At 40.1% G+C, this 20016-nt stretch overlaps 1 protein-coding gene across 14 annotated transcripts in view; it reads left to right on the top strand.

The window, feature by feature from the left end:
* Positions 1-20016, top strand: part of DNMBP (dynamin binding protein) — a 117013-nt gene that overhangs the window by 22899 nt on the left and 74098 nt on the right. For 10 of the 14 annotated variants that reach the window (XR_016388142.1, XM_089898005.1, XM_089898007.1 and 7 more), the window contains exons 2-3: positions 11136-11290; positions 12812-12934. Coding sequence is in view for 13 of the 14 variants with exons in the window: in XM_089898005.1 (XP_089754131.1) it covers positions 11146-11290; positions 12812-12934 (268 nt within the window). In the remaining variant the exon portion in view is untranslated. Of the gene's footprint in view, positions 1-4182; positions 10535-11135; positions 11291-12811; positions 12935-13155; positions 13336-20016 lie in introns of those variants that run through there. The other 4 variants (XM_089897998.1, XM_089897999.1, XM_089898004.1 and 1 more) reach the window with 4 other exon arrangements.

Here is a 20016-nt window from a genome sequence, read left to right as displayed (position 1 = left end):
TTGAAGGAACCTATACTGGAGAGTCCCTACGAAGAGGACCCTCTTGCATCTCTTCTCAGGCTGACAAAGATGTACCTGTAATGCTCCAGCACACCCACTTTGTAGGAGCAAACAAGAAAGGAGAAACTGTCTTTTAGTTAAGGATACTCCTTCAGAAATTTTCTTCTGAAAGTCCAGAATTTAGACTTATACTATGAATTGGGCAATATTAGGAAGAATGTGCAAGGTGTCATGAGTGCTATTTGAAAGAATATAGTAAATTTTCAAAGCTCTCACACATTGTGTCCTACTTTCCTAGTAGTAAAATAGGTCGCTCAGAATTTCAAAACAATTTAGAGTCTGGGTCCGATGCACCAAATCTGTCAAAAAAGTGGAGATTTTTTTGAAGGGTGGGTGCACAGGACCCCAGGCATCAATATTTTTCTAAACATGTTTTAAGCTTTCAAAATTTATATATCTACCTCTTATCTCTCACCTAGATTTAGAATGGTAGATTTAGGAAACTAACTTTATATAGTTTCCTATATTTTCTGTCTTTTTTTTTTTTTTTTTTTTTTGTGGTACGCGGGCCTCTCACTGTTGTGGCCTTTCCCGTTGCGGAGCACAGGCTCCGGACGCGCAGGCTCAGCAGCCATGGCTCACGGGCCCAGCCGCTCCGCCGCATGTGGGATCTTCCCGGACCGGGGCATGAACCCGTGTCCCCTGCATCGGCAGGCGGACTCTCAACCACTGCACCATCAGGGAAGCCCTGTCTCTTTTTTTATGCATAGTTCTCATAAATTCAGAAAATCCTTTTGGGCATGTATCTGTCAAGGGCTCAGCAGAATATAGAAGGCACACTCAAATTGGATAATTTGAGGACGTCCCACTTAGAATGGAATGGACAGGTTTAGGGAAAATAACAGAGAATTGTACTGTACCCCAGGGATAACAGGTGAGCCACCCAGACCTCAGGGGCAAGAAACTGGGTGGTTACCTAACCCAAGAGAAAGAGCTGTTTTGAGGGGGTTTTCTGATGGTGGCTGTGGCCTTTAGTAGAACAATATAGCCAACCCACAGCCCAGCACGGAAGGACACATGGGAATAAAATACCCAACCTCACCATCCCTCTGCCTTCAGATCTCCTCCTGGTGCCACCCATTGGCTGAACCCAACTGGAAGTCAGAGGTAAAAGAGCGCCTTGATGCAGTTCTTGGGGGTCAGCCTTGTGGAGCACAGAGCAGAGCAGAAGGGTGGAGGACAGACCTGGAAGGGGAAATGGAAGGCACCCAGCACTGGCTTATTGTTCAGTGTTCTCAGTCTATCCCAGGTTTGATATCTGTGTCTATCAGGGGAAAAGTTTAGTTTGTTATCTCAGGAGATTTTTTTAGTAAAGTCTGTCCAGACTTGCAGATATGTTTCTTATCAAAAATTATTGAAGTTTACCAGGCCTTCTTTCACATTCTCTCACATTTTATGACATAGATTTTTAAATCTTTTTTCTTTTGGTAAATATATATATATAACATAGAATTTACCATTTTTACGTGTACAGTTCTGTGGCATTAAGTACATTCACATTTTTGTGCAACCAGTCACCACCATCCATCTTCAGAACTTTTCCATTGTCACAAACTGAAACTCTGTACCCATTTTCCTTTCCATCATCCCCTGGTAACCACCTTTCTACTTTCTGTTTCTATGGGTTTTACTACTCTTGATGCATCATATAAGTGAAATCACACAGTTTTTGTCTTTTTGTGACTTAGCATAATATGCTCAAGGTTCATCCATGTTGTGGTATGTGTCAGAATGCCCTTCCTTTTTAAGGCTGAATAATATTCCATTGTATGTATATGCCACATTTTGTTTACCTATTCATCTTTTGATGGACACTTGGGTTGCCTGATATACTTTTTTAAGTGTTATTTTTATTTCTGAGTATGTTTTTTTTTAAGATGTTGGGGGTAGGAGTTTATTAATTTATTATTTATTTTTGCTGTGTTGGGTCTTCGTTTCTGTACAAGGGCTTTCTCTAGTTGTGGCAAGCGGGGGCCACTCTTCATCGCGGTGCACGGGCCTCTCACTATCACGGGCTCTCTTGTTGTGGAGCACGGGCTCCAGATGCGTAGGCTCAGCAGTTGTGGCTCACAGGCCCAGTTGCTCTGCGGCATGTGGGATCCTCCCAGACCAGGGCTCAAAGCCGTGTCCCCTGCACCAACAGGCAGATTCTCAACCACTGCGCCACCAGGGAAGCCCAATTTCTGAGTATGTTTTCATTAATACATTCTCTCTCATGGCTGTAACTTTTACATGTCCAGTCTGATGTCTCACAAATCTACAAGGTGAATAAGAGCAAGGGAGCTGAGACATGAAAGGTGGAGGTGGGCTTGAGCAAGAGAGAAGGGCATCATCTGGAAGCAGTAGAGAGTGGGGAGAGTTTAAATGTGTGGACAGACAGTGGAACCCCCCATGGAAAAAAGAAACAGCATGTAAAGAAAGAACAAGTTCTGGACAGAAAGTGCTTTATGGGAGCAGAGAGCATTTTGATTGGCTAGGACTGCACAAGGACTATTTATGAATAAGTGGGGTGAGAAACAATTTTAAAAATTTGAAGTTTGACCTGAAAAAAGTGTGCTTTGCCAGATAAATTTAGGAAAGCTGGATTAAAAAGTGATTCTTGCCTGGATTGACTCAGTCTTTATTTTTTATGCCCCTCCAAGAGAGAAATATGGCTTATAGCCTTTTCCAGGTTTATAATGACCATAGAGCTCTTGTATTTGGGTGCAATATGATAAGTGTCCTCAGAACATATTTTGGGGAAATGGTGGGGACTAAGCTAAGCTTCTTGGGGGCAGGAACTACAGCTTATCTCATATCATCTTGAGTATTCCTTGGTACATCAGGGGAGCAAAAATGGATTAAAAGGTAGCTGCCAAGGTCTTCAGTCCATAGAAAGTGTTAAAGTATCCTTGCGGCACTAAAAAAAAAAAAATCACTGCAGATTTAAGAATCAGGGGACTTCCCTGGTGGTGCAGTGATTAAGAATCTGCCTGCTGAACACTCTGTGACATAAATCACAGCAAGATCCTTTCTGACCCACCTCCTAGAGAAATGGAAATAAAAACAAAAATAAACAAATGGGACCTAATGAAACTTAAAAGTTTTTGCATAGCAAAGGAAACCATAAACAAGACGAAAAGACAACCCTCAGAATGGGAGAAAATATTGGCAAATGAAGCAACTGACAAAAGATTAATCTCCAAAACTTACAAGCAGCTCATGCAGCTCAATATCAAAAAAACAAACAACCCAATCCAAAAATGGGCAAAAGACCTAAATAGACATTTCTTGAAAGAAGATATACAGATTGCTAACAAACACATGAAAGAATGCTCAACATCATTAATCATTAGAGAAATGCAAATCAAAACTGCAATGAGATATCACCTCACACCAGTCAGAATGGCTATCATCAAAAAATCTACAAACAATAAATGCTGGAGAGGGTGTGGAGAAAAGGGAACCCTCTTGCACTGCTGGTGGGAATGTAAATTGATACAGCCACTATGGAGAACAGTATGGAGGTTCCTTAAAAAACTAAAAATAGAACTACCATATGACCCAGGAATCCCACTACTGGGCATATACCCTGAGAACACCGTAATTCAAAAAGAGTCATGTAAAAAAAAAAAAAAAAAAAAGAGTCATGTACCACAGTGTTCACTGCAGCTCTATTTACAATAGGCAGGACATGGAAGCAACCTAACTGTCCATCAGCAGATGAATGGATAAAGAAGATGTGGCACATATATACAATGGAATATTACTCAGCCATAAAAAGAAACGAAATTGAGTTATTTGTAGTGAGGTGGTTGGACCTAGAGTCTGTCAGACAGAGTGAAGTAAGTCAGAAAGAGAAAAATACTGTATGCTAACACATATATGTGGAATCTAAAAAAAAAAAAAACGGTCATGAAGAACCTAGGGGCAGGACAGGAATAAAGACGCAGACGTAGAGAATGGACTTGAGGACACGGGGAGGGGGAAAGGAAAGCTGGGGCAAAGTGGGAGAGTGGCATGGACATGTATACACTACCAAATGTAAAACCGCTAGCTAGTGGGAAGCAGCCGCATAGCACAGGGAGATCAGCTTGGTGCTTTGTGACCACCTAGAGGGGTGGGATAGGGAGGGTGGGAGGGAGGGAGAGGCAAAGGGGAAGAGATATGGGGATATATGTATATGTATAGCTGATTCACTTCGTTATAAAGCAGAAACTAACACACCATTGTAAAGCAGTTATACTCCAATAAAGATGTTAAAAAAAAAAAAAAGAATCCGCCTGCCAATGCAGGGGACACGGATTCGATTCCTGGTCCGGGAAGACCCCACATGCTGCCGAGCAACTAAGTCCACGCGCCACAACTACTGAGCCTGCGCTCTAGAGCCCGTGAGCCACAACTACTGAAGCCTGTGCACCTAGAGCACATGCTCTGCAGCAAGAGAAGCCACTGCAATGAGAAGCCCACACACCGCAAAGAAGAGTAGCCCCTGCTTGCTGCAACTAGAGAAAGCCCGCAAGCAGCAATAAAGACCAAACACAGCAAAAAAACAAAAACAAAAACAAAAAACCAAACAGTTGTCTGCTCTTTAGATCTCTCCCTCATTGAAAGATGAGTATCTCCTTCTAAGAGAGTGGTCAGGTTATCTGCAGGGTCTTATTTTGTCCTGTGTAGGGTGGATACCTTGGGATAGGAGTTGAGTTGCTTAGGACAATAGAGGAGAGTTTAAATGCTCCTGTCAGTCACCAACAGAATTAGAGAATAAATATTTAAAGAATATGGGGTTAAAGGGTCATCCAATGATTAGTCTACCCAGCAGAGCCAAATTTTTAGCCTGCGTGGGAATTTGACTCTGTTTGGCTTGATTAATATTTGTTGAATATGTGCATGAATTATAGAGAGTAGGAAAACCTTGTAAATTCTTAGCAACTGTGTAATATGTAAAGATTGACAGTTTAAAAGGTTAACCAGGTTCACTGACAGATGAGTGGGGAGAAAAGAATTGTATCTTTAGCCAAGAAGAGAGGAAAATGGTACTTCCCAAAAAGAAAACAGACAAACTGTAAACAAATAATAAACTCTAGTTAAGACATATGCTGAAGTACTAGGGGAAATGTCTGTGCTTTATTTTGAAATGCATCAAAGATAAAATATATTTGAAATGCATCAAAAAATAACATGGACTGATAAATGGATAAAGAGAGAGATGGTATGTGATAAAGTGGCTGCAGTAACCTGTTAATGGTAGACTCTAGGTGGTGGGTGTAAAATTCTTTCAACTTGGCTGTTTGAAGATTTTCATAATACAATATCGGAGGACTAAGGAGAGGAAAAAGGAAATCTAGAGATTTTGGAGGAAGAACCAGTGAGATTTAAGAGAAGTAACATTTATAGTAAAAAGAACATGGGCATTGGAGTCAAACAGACCTGAACCCTGGTTCTGGTTTAGCTCTTTGCCAGAGAGCTGAGCCTACTGTCTGTGGTCTGTAGAGGATGAAGAAGTGCAAGATTTTAATGTTTGATCTGAAAGATTTATATGACACTGTTACTGAAGCTGGAAGGTAAAACTGTGGAGAACAGATGGTTACTTTAGTTTCAGGTAAGTGGAAGTAGAGATTTTGATATGAACATTTCCATGTATTTTCCTAAAGTTCAATAAATCATTTGCTCACCAAAAATTACTCATTGAGCATTACTCCAGACCAGTGAACAAAACAGACAAAAATCTCCTCCCTCATAGAGTTTTACATCCTGTAAGGGTTTGAAGAATGAAGGATCTTTACACCTCAAATGCAGTGACTCTGCAAAGGTGGAAGGGCTGGCATTCACCAGCAAGAGAAGAAGCGTTGTTTTCATAGCAAACTTTCTGATGTCCCAGACTTTGTGCCATACAGGCATTTATTTCCTCTGCTTTCTCTCAAGCCCATCTGCTTTCTGATTTCCAATGTAGTTCTTTTTACTTCCATCTGAAGTTGGTGGAACAGTTCATATATAAGCTAGTTATGACTGAGTTTCAAAACATATGTTCTGGGGTGTTTTTTTGTTTTGGCTGCACTGTGTGGCTTGCAGGATCTTAGTTCCCTGACCAGGGATTGAACCCGGGTCATGGCAGTGAAAGCACTGACTCCTAACCACTGGACTGCCAGGGAATTCCCAGTCCCAGCTTCTAAAATGGCCCAGACAAAAACAATAATTGTTGCTTTTTATAGTGTATACAGGGAAGACAGATGAAATTCATGATATTCCACATAAAACAGAGGACATAAAGATCTCCTCTCTGGTCTCACCCACAAATCATGTAGTTTAGCCAGGCTCTGATTTCATCACCCTTCCAGGGTGTGTATTCCTCAGTGATTACACACTCCTTCCAATAGGGTGGGAGGTCAGTCAGTAAAAGTATTTATTGAGCCAGACCCTCCTTTGCTTCTGAGTCATATTCTGGTAAAGCAGGAAGGTTCTCAGGGAGAAGCTTTAACTCTTTCAAATAACAAAGGTTACTCCTCCATGTAACAGGGTAGGTCTCTAAGTTATCCTGTGGGGCATATGCTAATTCTTTACTTGATACTTTAGATAATGAGGTATATATTTAGTCTGACAGTGAGATGGAATTTGAGAAAATATAGTAGTAGAAGAAAAATAATATCTACCTGGCTCAACCTTGAGGAATTGTTTTAATAACTTATAGATGGCTAAGGGTTTTGAAAAATATTGTTTGTTTTAGGGAACAAATATTTATGGCACCACCCTTATGTGGAAATTTGACATCTGGCAACTTCAGCTGTCTGGAAGACAGCCAGAAAATAAGAAAGGGGCCTCAGAGCACACAAAAAATAACTGTTGAAGGACTCTAGCACTACCACATGTACTTTACCACTGCAGAAGAGTTTGTTAGCCTCTCATTTGGCGCATGTTTACTTTTTATTTATCTGGAAACTTTAAATAATTTTGGTGGGGTGTGTGTGGTCCTCCCACCCCCTAACAGATTATAAACAACAATCTAGAAAGAGGTAGAAAAGTTGACAGAGGAAATAAAGTGATAGCAAAGGGAAAGCTGACATTAAAAGAGAAAGGCCTAAAAGTTACATAGTACTGGTATTTTCTATTACAGCAGGGTACAGCAAGGTATGGTCTTAATAATGAACTTACTAAGTTCATGTTCAGTGTCTTTTCTTCTACTGAAGAAGGCAAGGGTGTATGTAATGTGCCTATTTTAAAACATGGTCAAAGTTAACCACGTTTTGACGTGTTGAAATGGTAAATTCTGTAGAGTTTATATACTTGAAATATCACATTCTGGTGATGCTGTATTGGTGGCACACATTTGACCTTGTAGCTGATTATGGGAATGATGTTTAGTAATAACTGCTAACATTTATTGAGCACCTAGGTGCTGGCTTAGGTCCTTTCACACTATTAGCATACTGGTTAAGGCTTTGGAGACAGGCAGATCTGGGTTCCTATTCCATGTCTGACTGACTTTGTGACCTGGACAGGTTATATAGGCTCTCTGACCTTGTATCCTCACTAGCAAAATGGGAATCAATTATATACAATAAGGTTGTTGTGAGAACTCAATGAGGGAATTCATAGTACAATGCATGGCACATAGTAAGTGCTCAATAAATGTTAGGCATTAGTATAATTATTTTTATCATTATCATCCTCTTGATGATTATTTTGAAAGTATGATTATCTCCATTTTTCTGAAAAAGGAAGCTGAAGCCCAAAGAGTTTAAGTAATATATCCAAGGTGAAAAAGCTAATAACTAGTGGAGCTGGGATTTGAACCTTGATTTCTCTGACTCAAGGAGCCTCGTGCTTTGCATTCACATTATGCTGCCTCCTCAGTGTGTGATTTTAATTCTATATTTTTTTAATACTTAAAGAAAATATGTGGTGGGAGAGGATGTGGGGAATGGTACTAGCTACTTCTCTTCTCCATTGTGTACCCAAGTCATCTCATTATAGGAAAAAAAGTTTCAGTAACTCAAAGATAAGCTCTTTTTACTCAACAGTTCAAATTAAATATGTAATATGTGTGTTGCATGTGCCATTAAAATCTTATAGGCCCTTCACATTAACAGACTGAACAGTTTCTTATGTGCCTAAATGTCCACATCATTTGTAGACTGTAGACTTAGAGCTATAACTATCCTTTTTTGTAATTAGGCACTTAGTGCTTTTTGATGTTGTTTATTGTTATATGTGAGATGAAAGTTAGAATCCTCATCTCTGCCAACACCAAATGATACTTGAGGCAAATAAAGAAAAACAGGCTTGGGGCCTGGACACTCTGGAGATCTTCTGCCACTCCTTGCAAAAGACCTTGGAGAAGTGTAAGGTAATCATGGCTGAAGGTAATCATGGCTGATGGCATATGCCCTCTATTTATTGCCTCCCTTTCTATTGCTTAACATGTCCTTAGGCTCCCTTGACACAAAGTAACAGACACATTGTCTTATTACAGCACAGACACCATAAGATAGTATGCAAGTTTGGGCCGTAGGCGTCCTTGAACCGAAAACACATTCTTGATCTGGTATAGTGTACTAAAGCTTGTCTGGAGGCGCCATCTACATAGCCCTTTCTTATTCTTCTTATGGATTTGTCTTTTTCAATGCATTTTAAATCTGGGCCACTGAGGTATGGTCCTGCTGCTGTTCTTCAGGTCAAATTGGTTTTTTTACAGGCACAGTCTCAGTAGGTAGAGGCCGGAATGCACTCAGTCTGAATCCTGGCCCTGCTGCTGTAAGCTCTGTGATCTTGAACAAATTTTCTAACTTGCTGAGCCTCAGTACCCTCATCTTTAAGATAGCTGTGGGGAGGGACTACACCAAATTAAAAAGCTCTCAGTCACTTCCCCCAGTGGTTGAGAGTCCATCTGCCAATGCAGGGGACACGGGTTCGAGCCCTGGTCCAGGAGGATCCTACATGCTGTGGAGCAACTAAGCCTATGCGCCACAACGACTGAGCCTGCGCTCTAGAGCCCACGAGCCACAACTACTGAGCCTGTGTGCCACAGCTACTGAAGCCCGCACACCTAGAGCCCATGCTCTGCAACAAGAGAAGCCACTGCAATGAGAAGCCCGTGCACTGCAGCAAAGAGCAGCCTCCACTCGCCACAACTAGAGAAAGCCCACGCACAGCAACAAGACCCAATGCAGCCAAAAATAAAATAAATTTATATTAAAAAAAAGCTTTTGTACAGCAAAGGAAACTATCAGCAAAACGAAAACGCCACGTACTGAATGGGAGAAGATATTTGCAAATGATACATCCAACTCAACATCAAAAAAAACAAGCAACCCAATTAAAAAACAGGCAGAGGATCTAGACATTTTTCCAAAGAAGGCATACAGGTGGCCAACAGGCACATGAAGGAAATGCAAAGAAAAACTACAATGAGATGTCGTCTCATACCTGTCAGATTGGCTGTTAAAAGATAATAAATAACAAGTGTGGGCGAGGATGTGGAGAAAAGGGAAACCTTATGCAGTGTTGGTGGGAATGTAAATTGGTACAAACACTATGGAAAACAGTATGGAGTTTCCTCAAAAAATTAAAAATCAGACTACTGTATGATCCAGCAATTCCACTCCTGGGTATTTATCTGAAGAAAGCTAATTCAGAAAGATATATGTACGCCTGTGTTCATTGCAGCACTATTTACAAAAGCTATGGAAGCAAGCTTAGTGCCCATTAATAGATGAATGGATGAAGAAGATGGAATGGAATATTCCATGCCAATGGAATATTATTCATAAAAAAGAATGGAATCTTGTCATTTTCAATAACATGGATGGACCTAGAGGGTGTTCTGCTAAATGAATAAGTCAGAGAAAGACAAATACTGTATGTTTTCACTTATATGTGGAATCTAAAAAACAAATGAACAAACATAAAACAAAAAAAGTCATAGATTCAAAGAACAAACAGGTGGTTTCCAGAAGGAAGGGGGGTGAGGGGAGGAAAGAAATAGGTGAGAGAGTTTAAGAAGTAACCTCCAGTTGTAAAATAACTGAGTCATGGTATAGCGTGGGGGATATAGTTAATAACTAATATCTTTGTATGGTGACGTATGACTAGACTTATCGTGGTGATCATTTTGAAATGCATAGAAATATTGAATCGCTAAGTTGTGTAACAGGAACTGACAGTGTTGTAGGTCAACTGTACTTCAAAAATAAACTCATGGAAAAAAAGATCAGATTTGTGGGGACCAGAGGCTGGGCGGGCGGAGGGGTGGGAATTGGTCAAAGACAGTCAAAAGGTATAAACTCCCAGTTATAAGGTAAATAAGTACTAGGGATATCATGTACAACACGATCAATATAACACAGCTATATGTTATGTATGAAAGTTGTTAAGAGAGTAAATCCTAAGAGCCATCCTCATAAGGAAAAATACATTTTTTTCTTTTTCTTTCATTTTGTATCTGTATGAGATGATGGACATTCACTACACTTATTGTGATCATCACTTCATGTTGTATGTAAGTCAAATCATTATGCTTTGTACCTTAAACTTATGCAGAGCTGTATGCCAATTATATCTCAATAAAACTTGAAGAAAAAATAAAATAAATACATGTGGAAATACAAAGGGAAAAAGATAAGCAAAAAAGATAGTTATGGCGAATAGATGAAATGCCATATTTAAAATCCCTACTTTTTAAATACCATATTTTAAGAGTACCCTCTTGCCTGGTACCTTAAAAATGTTAATTCCCATATTGCCTTCTTCAAGCATATTGGAAAGTCTGCATTTCCAAGTTGCATGTTTTCTATTCCACATAGCTATAAGTCACTTTTTTTTTTCAATTCCAGAATGACTTGGAGAATTAAATGAAAACATATGAGGAAATTATTGTTTTTAAAGAAATGAGACAGTATTTTGATTTTTTAAAAGTACAAACTTCTTATTTGCTTAGCTTTGACTTCATTATAAGTAGTCTTATATATACTTTATATCTTAGTAATAATTTATTATTAATAAGATACTTTATATCTTAATGATAATTCTCAAGATACCAATCTATATTACAGTGTCTTAAATACTTATGCTTTCCCATTTCTATTGACCTTTCTTTCCAGGTTATAAAAGATGGAGGCTGGCTCAGTGGTTCGAGCCATCTTTGACTTCTGCCCTAGCGTATCAGAAGAACTGCCGCTCTTTGTGGGAGATGTTATTGAGGTGTTGGCAGTGGTGGATGAATTTTGGCTTCTAGGAAAGAAAGAGGATGTGACAGGTAAGAGGTTCATAATTCCTCACGTACAAAATAGACCACAGACCCTCCCTTCTTTCCATATTAAAAATAAAGGTTTAAGGGGAAGCCCAATAAATACACTTCAGATCCTTTTGTGTTTTCTGTGTGTGTGTTTACTGTGGTTTCTACCAGCAAGGAGAGAATGTCTGTTATCACTGCATCTCTCCTTACTGGTTCCTTTAAAAGGTTGACATGGTTAGGTACCAGCTGCCCTCCTAGATTCGTGGGTGTCCTAAATTTATTAAATCTGCCCTCTACCCTAGATGCACTTAACTTCCACTTTCCATGCACCTGGTTTCCTTTTTTCTATTCTTGAAAACATGTTAGCACCAGTTTCTTTTATGAATTTGCCAAGGGAAGGCTGGAAGTTTTTCCCCCACACTATGCATCTATGTTAAATCCAATCTTTAACTTATATATATTTATGGAAGTCTGGGCTGGAGTATATCATACAATCCTTAGAACAGACTCTTATTGTTACTTAAGCCACATTTGGGAGATGATAGATTATTTCCCAGTAGAAGTGACATCTCAGCTGAGATAAAAATGGTGAGTAGGAGTTAGCAAGGCAAAGAGGGTAGGCAGAGAGAATTGCTTATTCAGAGGCCCTGGAATGAGAGAGAAAGAACATGGAAGGACTGAGAAAGTTCAGTCTGGCATATGGAGTGTGAATGGTTGAGCGGGGGGAGATGGCATGGGGAGATGAGCGGAAGCTAGATCATGGAGGACAGCGCATGCCATGGAAAGGAGTTGTGGAAACAGGATACTGTAAACGTGCTTTAAGCACAATCAGATTTGTCTTTTAGAAGGCTTGATGCTGCAGATTGAAGAATGGTAGGAAAGGGCAAAGCCAAAGACAGGGAGGTGGGATGGGAAGTGGATGCAGTAATCCAGGTGAGAGGTGCTGATGGCTTGGACCGAGGTGGTGAATCTGGAGATAAGTGGACAGATGCAAGAGATAGTTAGAAGGTGGAATCAACTAAACTTTCCAATGTGTTCCAACTGACAGGCCCTGTTTGTCTATTATTACTTGTTAAAACCCTGCCAGTCTTCAGATTCAACTGTAGTCTTTTTCATAAAATTTTTCATTTTCTTCCTGACCCATTTCCTACCTTCTCTGAACTTCCATAGCAATTTGTGTACCTAGGATGTGACACTGGATTTCAAACTGAATTATTGTTTATGTCTGAATTAGATTTTATGTCTGAATCAAATTTTAAGATCTTTCAGGGCCAAGACTGTCTTACTCATTTTCCCCTCTGCAGTGTGCCTTTGGTAGAGTGACACCCAGTAAATGCTCATTGAATTGAATTGCACCCTCTGTGTTCTGCATGCACCTAATTTTGTGCACTGCATGTTTTCTATACTATATTCTCCAGTGATGAGTACTCAGTGAGTTTTCAATTCAGGGTTTATAAATGGGCTCAGAAAAAAGTTTTTTGTCCTGGTACACAGACAGAAAAAAGGAATTTTAATATTGGAAATGTTTGCTTTTATTTTCAGGACAGTTCCCCAGCAGTTTTGTGGAAGTTGTTACCATTCCCAGTCTAAAAGAGGGCGAGAGACTGTTTGTCTGTATCTGTGAATTTACATCCCTAGAATTGAACAGCCTTTCCCTCCATCGAGGTAAGTTGATCATCCAAGAGTAGACTGTTTAAAATAAGATTGGTGGAGTCAGTCCATTTTGACAACTAGATCTTTTTTTTTGAATTTTTATGTGACTAACCTCTAGAGAGTCTTCAATAATACCAAGATAGTGCTGACAATAATAATGCCTTATATTTGAGTAGCATTTCATAATTTCCACAGCATTTTTTCTCACAAATACATTCTCATTTCATTCTCAGCACAGACCTGGCAGGTAGCAAAGTGGGTATTATTAACTGCATTTAAAAAATAATGCAAGTGACTTCCTCCACTTACCATTAAAAAAAATGATAATAATAATGCGAATGAGATTCAAAGAATGTTACCTGCAGTTGAGAAGTTTTGGCCTCAGAATGTGAAGTTACATCACCTGATTATTTGTAAGTCCAGTATTCTCTTTCTACTGCCCCAGGTTGTAGCTACACTTCAGACTACAGTTATCTTTTTTTCCCGTAAAAATTGATATGACTTTGCTAACAACATACTATTTATTAATGCATAATAGTAGAGCAGGAATTATGGTATGCAAAATAAGAGAGAGATGCAAAACAGCCCCATTACTATTTAACTATTAGGTAATATTATTAAAGCTCTCATCATAACCAGTTTAAAGGGAAGTGGTTTAAAACGGATGGTCATAGCCATGTCTCAGTGATATTCCAAGTATTTCTCACTTCTTACACTCTGATAGACATACGAACGTCTAAAGAGTGACTAGACCGTTTCGGCACATGTACTTGATTAAGTCCATACACTTCTGCATAAGCACAGAAGCCAGTAGTGTTCGACAAACTGAAGCTTATGATCAGTGCAATTTTATGATGACTCACAACAGTCATCAAAATTGTATAATTTATTAGGTATGTTATTACTGTTGTTACTTACTCTTTTGACTATGGCACTAAAGGGATAGGCTTAATTTCTTAAACTGTGTACACATATGGCAGAGAGAGTGCAGAGGTGGGGAGAGAGACCTAGCAAAGTCCCTAACCCTTAGTCAGTGAGAAGGAAGGAATATTGGGCTTTGACCTTAATCCTCAAAATCAGCTTTCAGAGTTTCTTGCCTTCACTTTACACTAAGCCTCTACCTCTGTTCTGTGTGCTTTTTTGCTAATCCGCGTTGGGAAGACAGACAGAAATAGATGAAGATGTTATAGGAGGGAGCCTCATCTGTCCCTACTCACAGCTCTCCCATAGGAGGGCTGAGTCCACATCAGACCATTCAGAGGGTCTGGTGGAAGCAAAGGCACAGTGGCTTCCACCAGAGCTGTGCAGAGGATGTGGGTGGCCTGGCATTGTTTTTTCCTACACCTGGTTCCTGGAGCAAATACTGTGTATAACAATGTACTATGTGGGAATATACAGTATGTCTGCAACATTTGAGGAATTTGAGGAAGTGGCTTCTGGAATTAGTTTTTTTGCTTCATAATATATCTTGCATAGTCAAGTCTTAGGTACTAAACAGATTTTCTGCTGAATGCCTCTCCTGGGAAGACTGGACTGATATGTTCTGAACTTGATTTGAAGTTAAAATCCACCTCAGGAATCCCAGAGCCACCTGAGATTCTCAGGAAAACCCTGGTGTGGACCTTTCAGCCACAAGTCACCTCTACCAAGACTGACTCAAGGTCAGGCTGGGTCCTGGAGTCTGTAGATCTTATCTTGACTATCTTTTAACAAGTTAAGGCTGTGGAGCTGAAAAACATAAGCAGAGCTCAAAAGAAGAGGATGCAGGGCAAGGGGGGATACATAGGAAAAGAGAGAATAGAAAGAGATGTACTAATTATTAGTGGTTTTGTCTTCTGTGATACTGTGCTGCCAGTAAACACATTGACTATTCAGCTCTCTTTCCTTCTATGCTGTTCACGTATTTTAGCTCTGTATGTCTTCCGATTTGAACATAATAGCCTCTGAGGATGGGGAAAGTAGGTGTATCTATACAATTTGTCTTTTTCTGGGAAGTTTAGCTTGAGACACAGAAATGATTTTAATTCCTCTTGTTTTCTATATATATAACATATTTTACTAGTTAGAAACAAAATCACTAAAAAAAATGAAAGTATTGTTTTATACTATATACAGTTTATGACTTGAATCTAAGTCTACTGCTTGGAATGGCCCTTCTACTTCTTAGACTGAAAATGGCCCTTCTGCTTTTTCCATTAGATCAGTGTCTCCGCTCATGAGTATATACATTCCTTTATCCCTGTCCTCTAGTACTATTAATCCAGTTCCCTGTTGTTTCTTTGCCTTTCCTTTGGTCCTTCAGTGTAGCAGTGAAGCTTCTCCTCTTCTGATTTAATATATGTCAGGAGGGATTTGGAAACCTTTAAGAGCACGTGGGATAATGTTTGAGATCTGTTTTGTTTTACCATGCTGCCTTTAGTTGTTATTATCTTTCAGAAATATCGAGAGTTATAAGAGAAAAAATTATATATTTTAACTATAAAATTATATTATTAAAAATATATATGTATTTAGGGCAGGCAGTATAGTTTAGGGGATAAGAATTCTGATGGCCCTAGATTTAAATCCAATTTCACAACTCAATAACTGTGATTCTGTACTAATTACTTAAGTTCTTTTGGCCTCAGTTTCCTTGTCTGCAAATAATAATACGTACATCAGGGTAGTTGTGAGGATTAAATGAGGTTATACATGTAACGCATCTGGCAGAGGGTAAGCACCCAATAAAGATTACCTATTTTATTATTCTCAACCTGGGATTCTTGGGGATCATGGATGTGCTTCGGGGGACCTTATTTCCTGATAATTATGTGAAGTTTTGTGTGTATGTACATTTTCCCTGGGAGATTCTATTTCGAATCCAGACCACCAGTGGTTCTTCCAGCAGGTGTCACCCTTTCTCCTTTTCCCGAAGCTTTCCATTTGTTTTGGTCTGTTCCCTGTATTTGAGTTATATTTAAATTCAGAAACAAGTTTGTCTCTTAGATCAATGTAGGTGCTGTCCTAGAAAATAAAGAGGGGGAAAAAGAGAGAAAAAACAAAAAACAAAAACAAAACAACAAGGAAAAGACAGAGAAAGAGGAGAGAAAAAAAATTAGAGCAATGAAATATTTAATTGCCTGACACAACACAGAATGCTTATCCCTTGCCTATAAGCTCATGCTTCTAGGCCACCTCTCAACCCCCAGAAAAGACCAATGAAAATTAAATTGATAAACTTATTTACAAATAAATAGATAGATAAATGATAATTATCAGTTAAAGCACTTGTGTCATAAATCTGTGGTGCCATGTGTGTGAGATATCAGGATTAAGGTTCTGATATGGCTCGTGTGGAAACCCAGGTAAAGAGTGGTAGGTCTGCATAGAGTACAGAGTCCCTGGGCAGTAGATTTCAGTGAGGGACTTTATACTGCAGGGTCAAACTACTTATATTCAGATTCTAGGACATTCATTCTTTCTTATCATCTTATTCTTAATGCATTTCGAATAAAAAAATCTAACCAGAAGAAACAAGCAGTGTGGTGGCTGGGATTAATCGTGCATAAGCAAAAGGCTCAGGCTGACCCTAAGAGTCACCCCACTTCCTATTTTTTTGTTCACTCTATTCCAGGAGTTCCTCTTATTGTTGTTTTTGAAATTTAGAAATGATCACTAAGCAGCCTCTATTCCTAAGGCATAGGAATGCAAAAAACTCAGTAACAGGGCAGGCTGTAAAATAAAAGTGTTCACCAAAATTATCTCTAAAGTGCTTTTCAGGGCCTAAATCGTGACTTAAAAAAAACAAACAAAACCTTTATTATATAGAAATAACAGAATGACAATCTGCCAGGTAATAAAGCTTATCAAAACAGTCACCCAGGGAGTTCCCTGGTGGCCTAGTGGTTAGGGTTCCAGCCTTTCATTGCCATGGATCTGGTTCGATCCCTGGTTGAGGAACTGAGATCCTGCAAGCCGCATGGCACGGCCAAAATAAAAACAAACAACATTGTTTTCGGACTTCCCTGGCAGTCCAGTGGTTAAGACTCTGTGCTTCCAGTGCAGGGGACATGGGTTTGATTCCTGGTCAGGGAACTAAGTTGTGCCGCATGGCCAAAAGAAAAAAAAAGAAAGAAGGAAAGGGAAAAAACAGTCTGAAAAAAACAACTGAAAATAGGAAAGCAAACCCTGTTATAAGGGTTTCATGAAGATTTGGTAAAACAAGAAAATATTCTAATTCTGCAGGTTTAAAAAAGCCAGTTCAGGGCTTCCCTGGTGGCGCAGTGGTTGGCAGTCTGCCTGCCGATGCAGGGGACGCGGGTTCGTGCCCCGGTCCAGGAGGATCCCACATGCCGTAGAGCGGCTGGGCCAATGGGCCATGGCCGCTGAGCCTGCACATCCAGAGCCTGTGCTCCGCAACGGGAGAGGCCACGGCAGTGAGAGGCCCATGTACCGCAAAAAAAACCAAAACCAAAACAAAACAAACGAACAAGCAAAAAGCCAGTTCAGGGACCTCCCTGGTGGCACAGTGGTTAAGACTCCGCCTGCCAATGCAGGGGACAAGGGTTCGATCTCTGGTCTGGGAAGATCCCACATGCCGTGGAGCAACTAAGCGTGTGTGCCACAACTGCTGAGCCTGCACTCTGGAGCCCGCGAGCCACAGCTACCAAGCCTGCATGCCTAGAGCCCGTGCTCCACAACAAGAGAAACCACCGCAATGAGAAGCCCGCACACCGCAACGAAGAGTAGCCCCTGCTCGCCGCAACTAGAGAAAGCCCGCGCGCAGCAACGAAGACCCAATACAGCCGAAAGGAGGGAAGGGAGGGAGGGAGGAGGGAAGGAAGGAAGGAAAGAAGGACAGAAGGAAGGAAAGAAAGCCAGTTCATTTCAAAGCCAGGAGAGTGGGAGTTTTGGCACGCTTTTATTCTTTTTTTTTTTTTTAATTTTTGGCTGCGTTGGGTCTTCGTTGCTGCACGCTGGCTTCCTCTAGTTTTGGCAAGTGGGGGCTACTCTTTGTTGTGGTATGCGGGCTTCTCATTGCGGTGGCTTCTCTTGTTGTGGAACACGGGCTCTAGGCGCGTGGGCTTCAGTAGTTGTATCACGCGGGCTCAGTAGTTGTGTCACGTGGGCTTTAGAGCATAGGCTCAGTAGTTGTGGCACATGGGCTTAGTTGCTCTGCGGTATGTGGGATATTCCCAGACCAGGGCTCAAACCCATGTCTGCTGCACTGGCAGGCAAATTCTTAACCACTGTGCCACCAGGGAAGCCCACACTTTTATTCTTAATCACCAAAAGACCTACTGTGTCTGAACAGTAGCCATGTCTCCAGTGAATTCCCTCTGTGGTCCTGATGGAATGGCCTTAGAACTAGTGGGGGAAAAAGTCACTTGTAATTCTCAGGACCCCAAGCTCTGACCAATGGATATTGAATCAGGAATTAAAGGAAAATAGAAATATAGGACCAAGACCCTATTTTCAGGGACATCTAAGCAAAACAGCATGAAATCAGTGAAAATGTATTGGGTGCCTACCAGTAAATGCAAAATCTTACATTAGAAGCTGTGTAGTATATAAAAATACAAGTGTCAAAATTGTTGATATAAGTGATCATTTCTTTAGTAGGCTACAGATGGCCAAGATGTGTGTAGGCTTCTAAGGTTTCTCAGGGAAGCATGCTAAGGTTTCAGATGGAGAGGCTTCTATAGGAGACAATGAAAGTCCCCTTGTGTGGAATAGGGTCTCAGAGGTGAGATAATATTGGATAGCTGGGGATGGGGCAAGGGGTGGTTGTGACTGGATGTGAATACCAGTTTGCACTGAGGTGAAAACATAAGAGTAGCCTTTTGGTAGCTTAGTTAACTAAACCTCTTTGGAGAGTGTCCACAGCAAACTTATTTTTTAAAATATATTTCCCGTAGTAATAATAGGATTATTAGAGTAGAAGCCTTAAGCGGTAGGAAGAAGCCTTCATGCCTCATGGTAAACTTTTGAGCAGGGGAGGGATATGATAAAATGGGTACATTTGTAATCTTAGTTTGGCATGAATGATTTGGTAGACTGGAAGAGACAGTGTCTGGGGCGAGGTTTAAGAGTGAGATATGATGGGAGTTGGATGAGGTAGCAAAGAGTAAGTGACGAATGGAATAAATATTTTGAGAGAAGAAATTAGAGGACGAAAGGAAGTTAGAAGCGTGGAGCTAGTTAAAAAAGTTAAAACTGATGATCTACAAAATGAATAGTTCATAATCAGATAATTAAAAGTTTGCTGCAAAACAGTTTGCTGCAAAACTATAGGGTAATTTTTTAACTGGGGCAAATCCTTTCCTCACCTTCTTCAATAATAAGGCAGATGCTAACTGTTTAGCTTATATTTTGTGAAGATAGCCTGAAACAGCAATATTGGAACTACTGGTTATTTTCAAAAACAAACTGCCGATTACTAGAACGTTCTTCTAAGATTTCATTATGATGTATTTTCAGGATAAGGATAGTTCAAGAAGGGCTCTAACAAAGTGAGAGAGTGGCATGGGCATATATACACTACCAAATGTAAAACTGAGCTAGTGGGAAGCGGCCGCATAGCACAAGGAGATCAGCTTGGTGCTTTGTGACCACCTAGAGGGGTAGGATAGGGAGGGTGGGAGGGAGGGAGAGGCAAGAGGGAAGAGATATGGGGATATATGTATATGTATAACTAATTCACTTTGTTATAAAGCAGAAACTAACACACCATTGTAAAGCAATTATACTCCAATAAAGATGTTTAAAAAAAAAAAAGAAGGGCTCTGGAGAAAATAAATGAACAGTTTGTTGTCCACACCCTACACTTCCAACCCATTCCTGAAGATTCTTTCTTTGTTCGATTTTTGATATTGAATATAATTTAGTGTGAGAAATTAGATCCATCTATTCAAAGGACTATAGTGGCCATGACTATATTCTTCATCATTTATAAATGAATCCAGTGGTACAGACTATTGCTGGTAGTAGCATTTCTCTAACTTTTTGATCTTAGGATGCCTTTACATTCTTAGAAGTTTTTGAGACCCTAAAGAGCACTTGCTTGTGTCAGTCTATTGATATTTACCATATTAGCTGTTAAAGCTGAGAAATTT

Source organism: Delphinapterus leucas, chromosome 16 (genome assembly GCF_059928025.1).
Source record: "Delphinapterus leucas isolate spDelLeu-1000000601 "Yukka" chromosome 16, BTC_Dleu_Yukka2, whole genome shotgun sequence".
Classification (NCBI taxonomy): domain Eukaryota; kingdom Metazoa; phylum Chordata; class Mammalia; order Artiodactyla; family Monodontidae; genus Delphinapterus; species Delphinapterus leucas.
The sequence above is the reverse complement of the archived record's forward strand: the minus strand, read 5'-3'. Positions and strand labels throughout refer to the sequence as shown.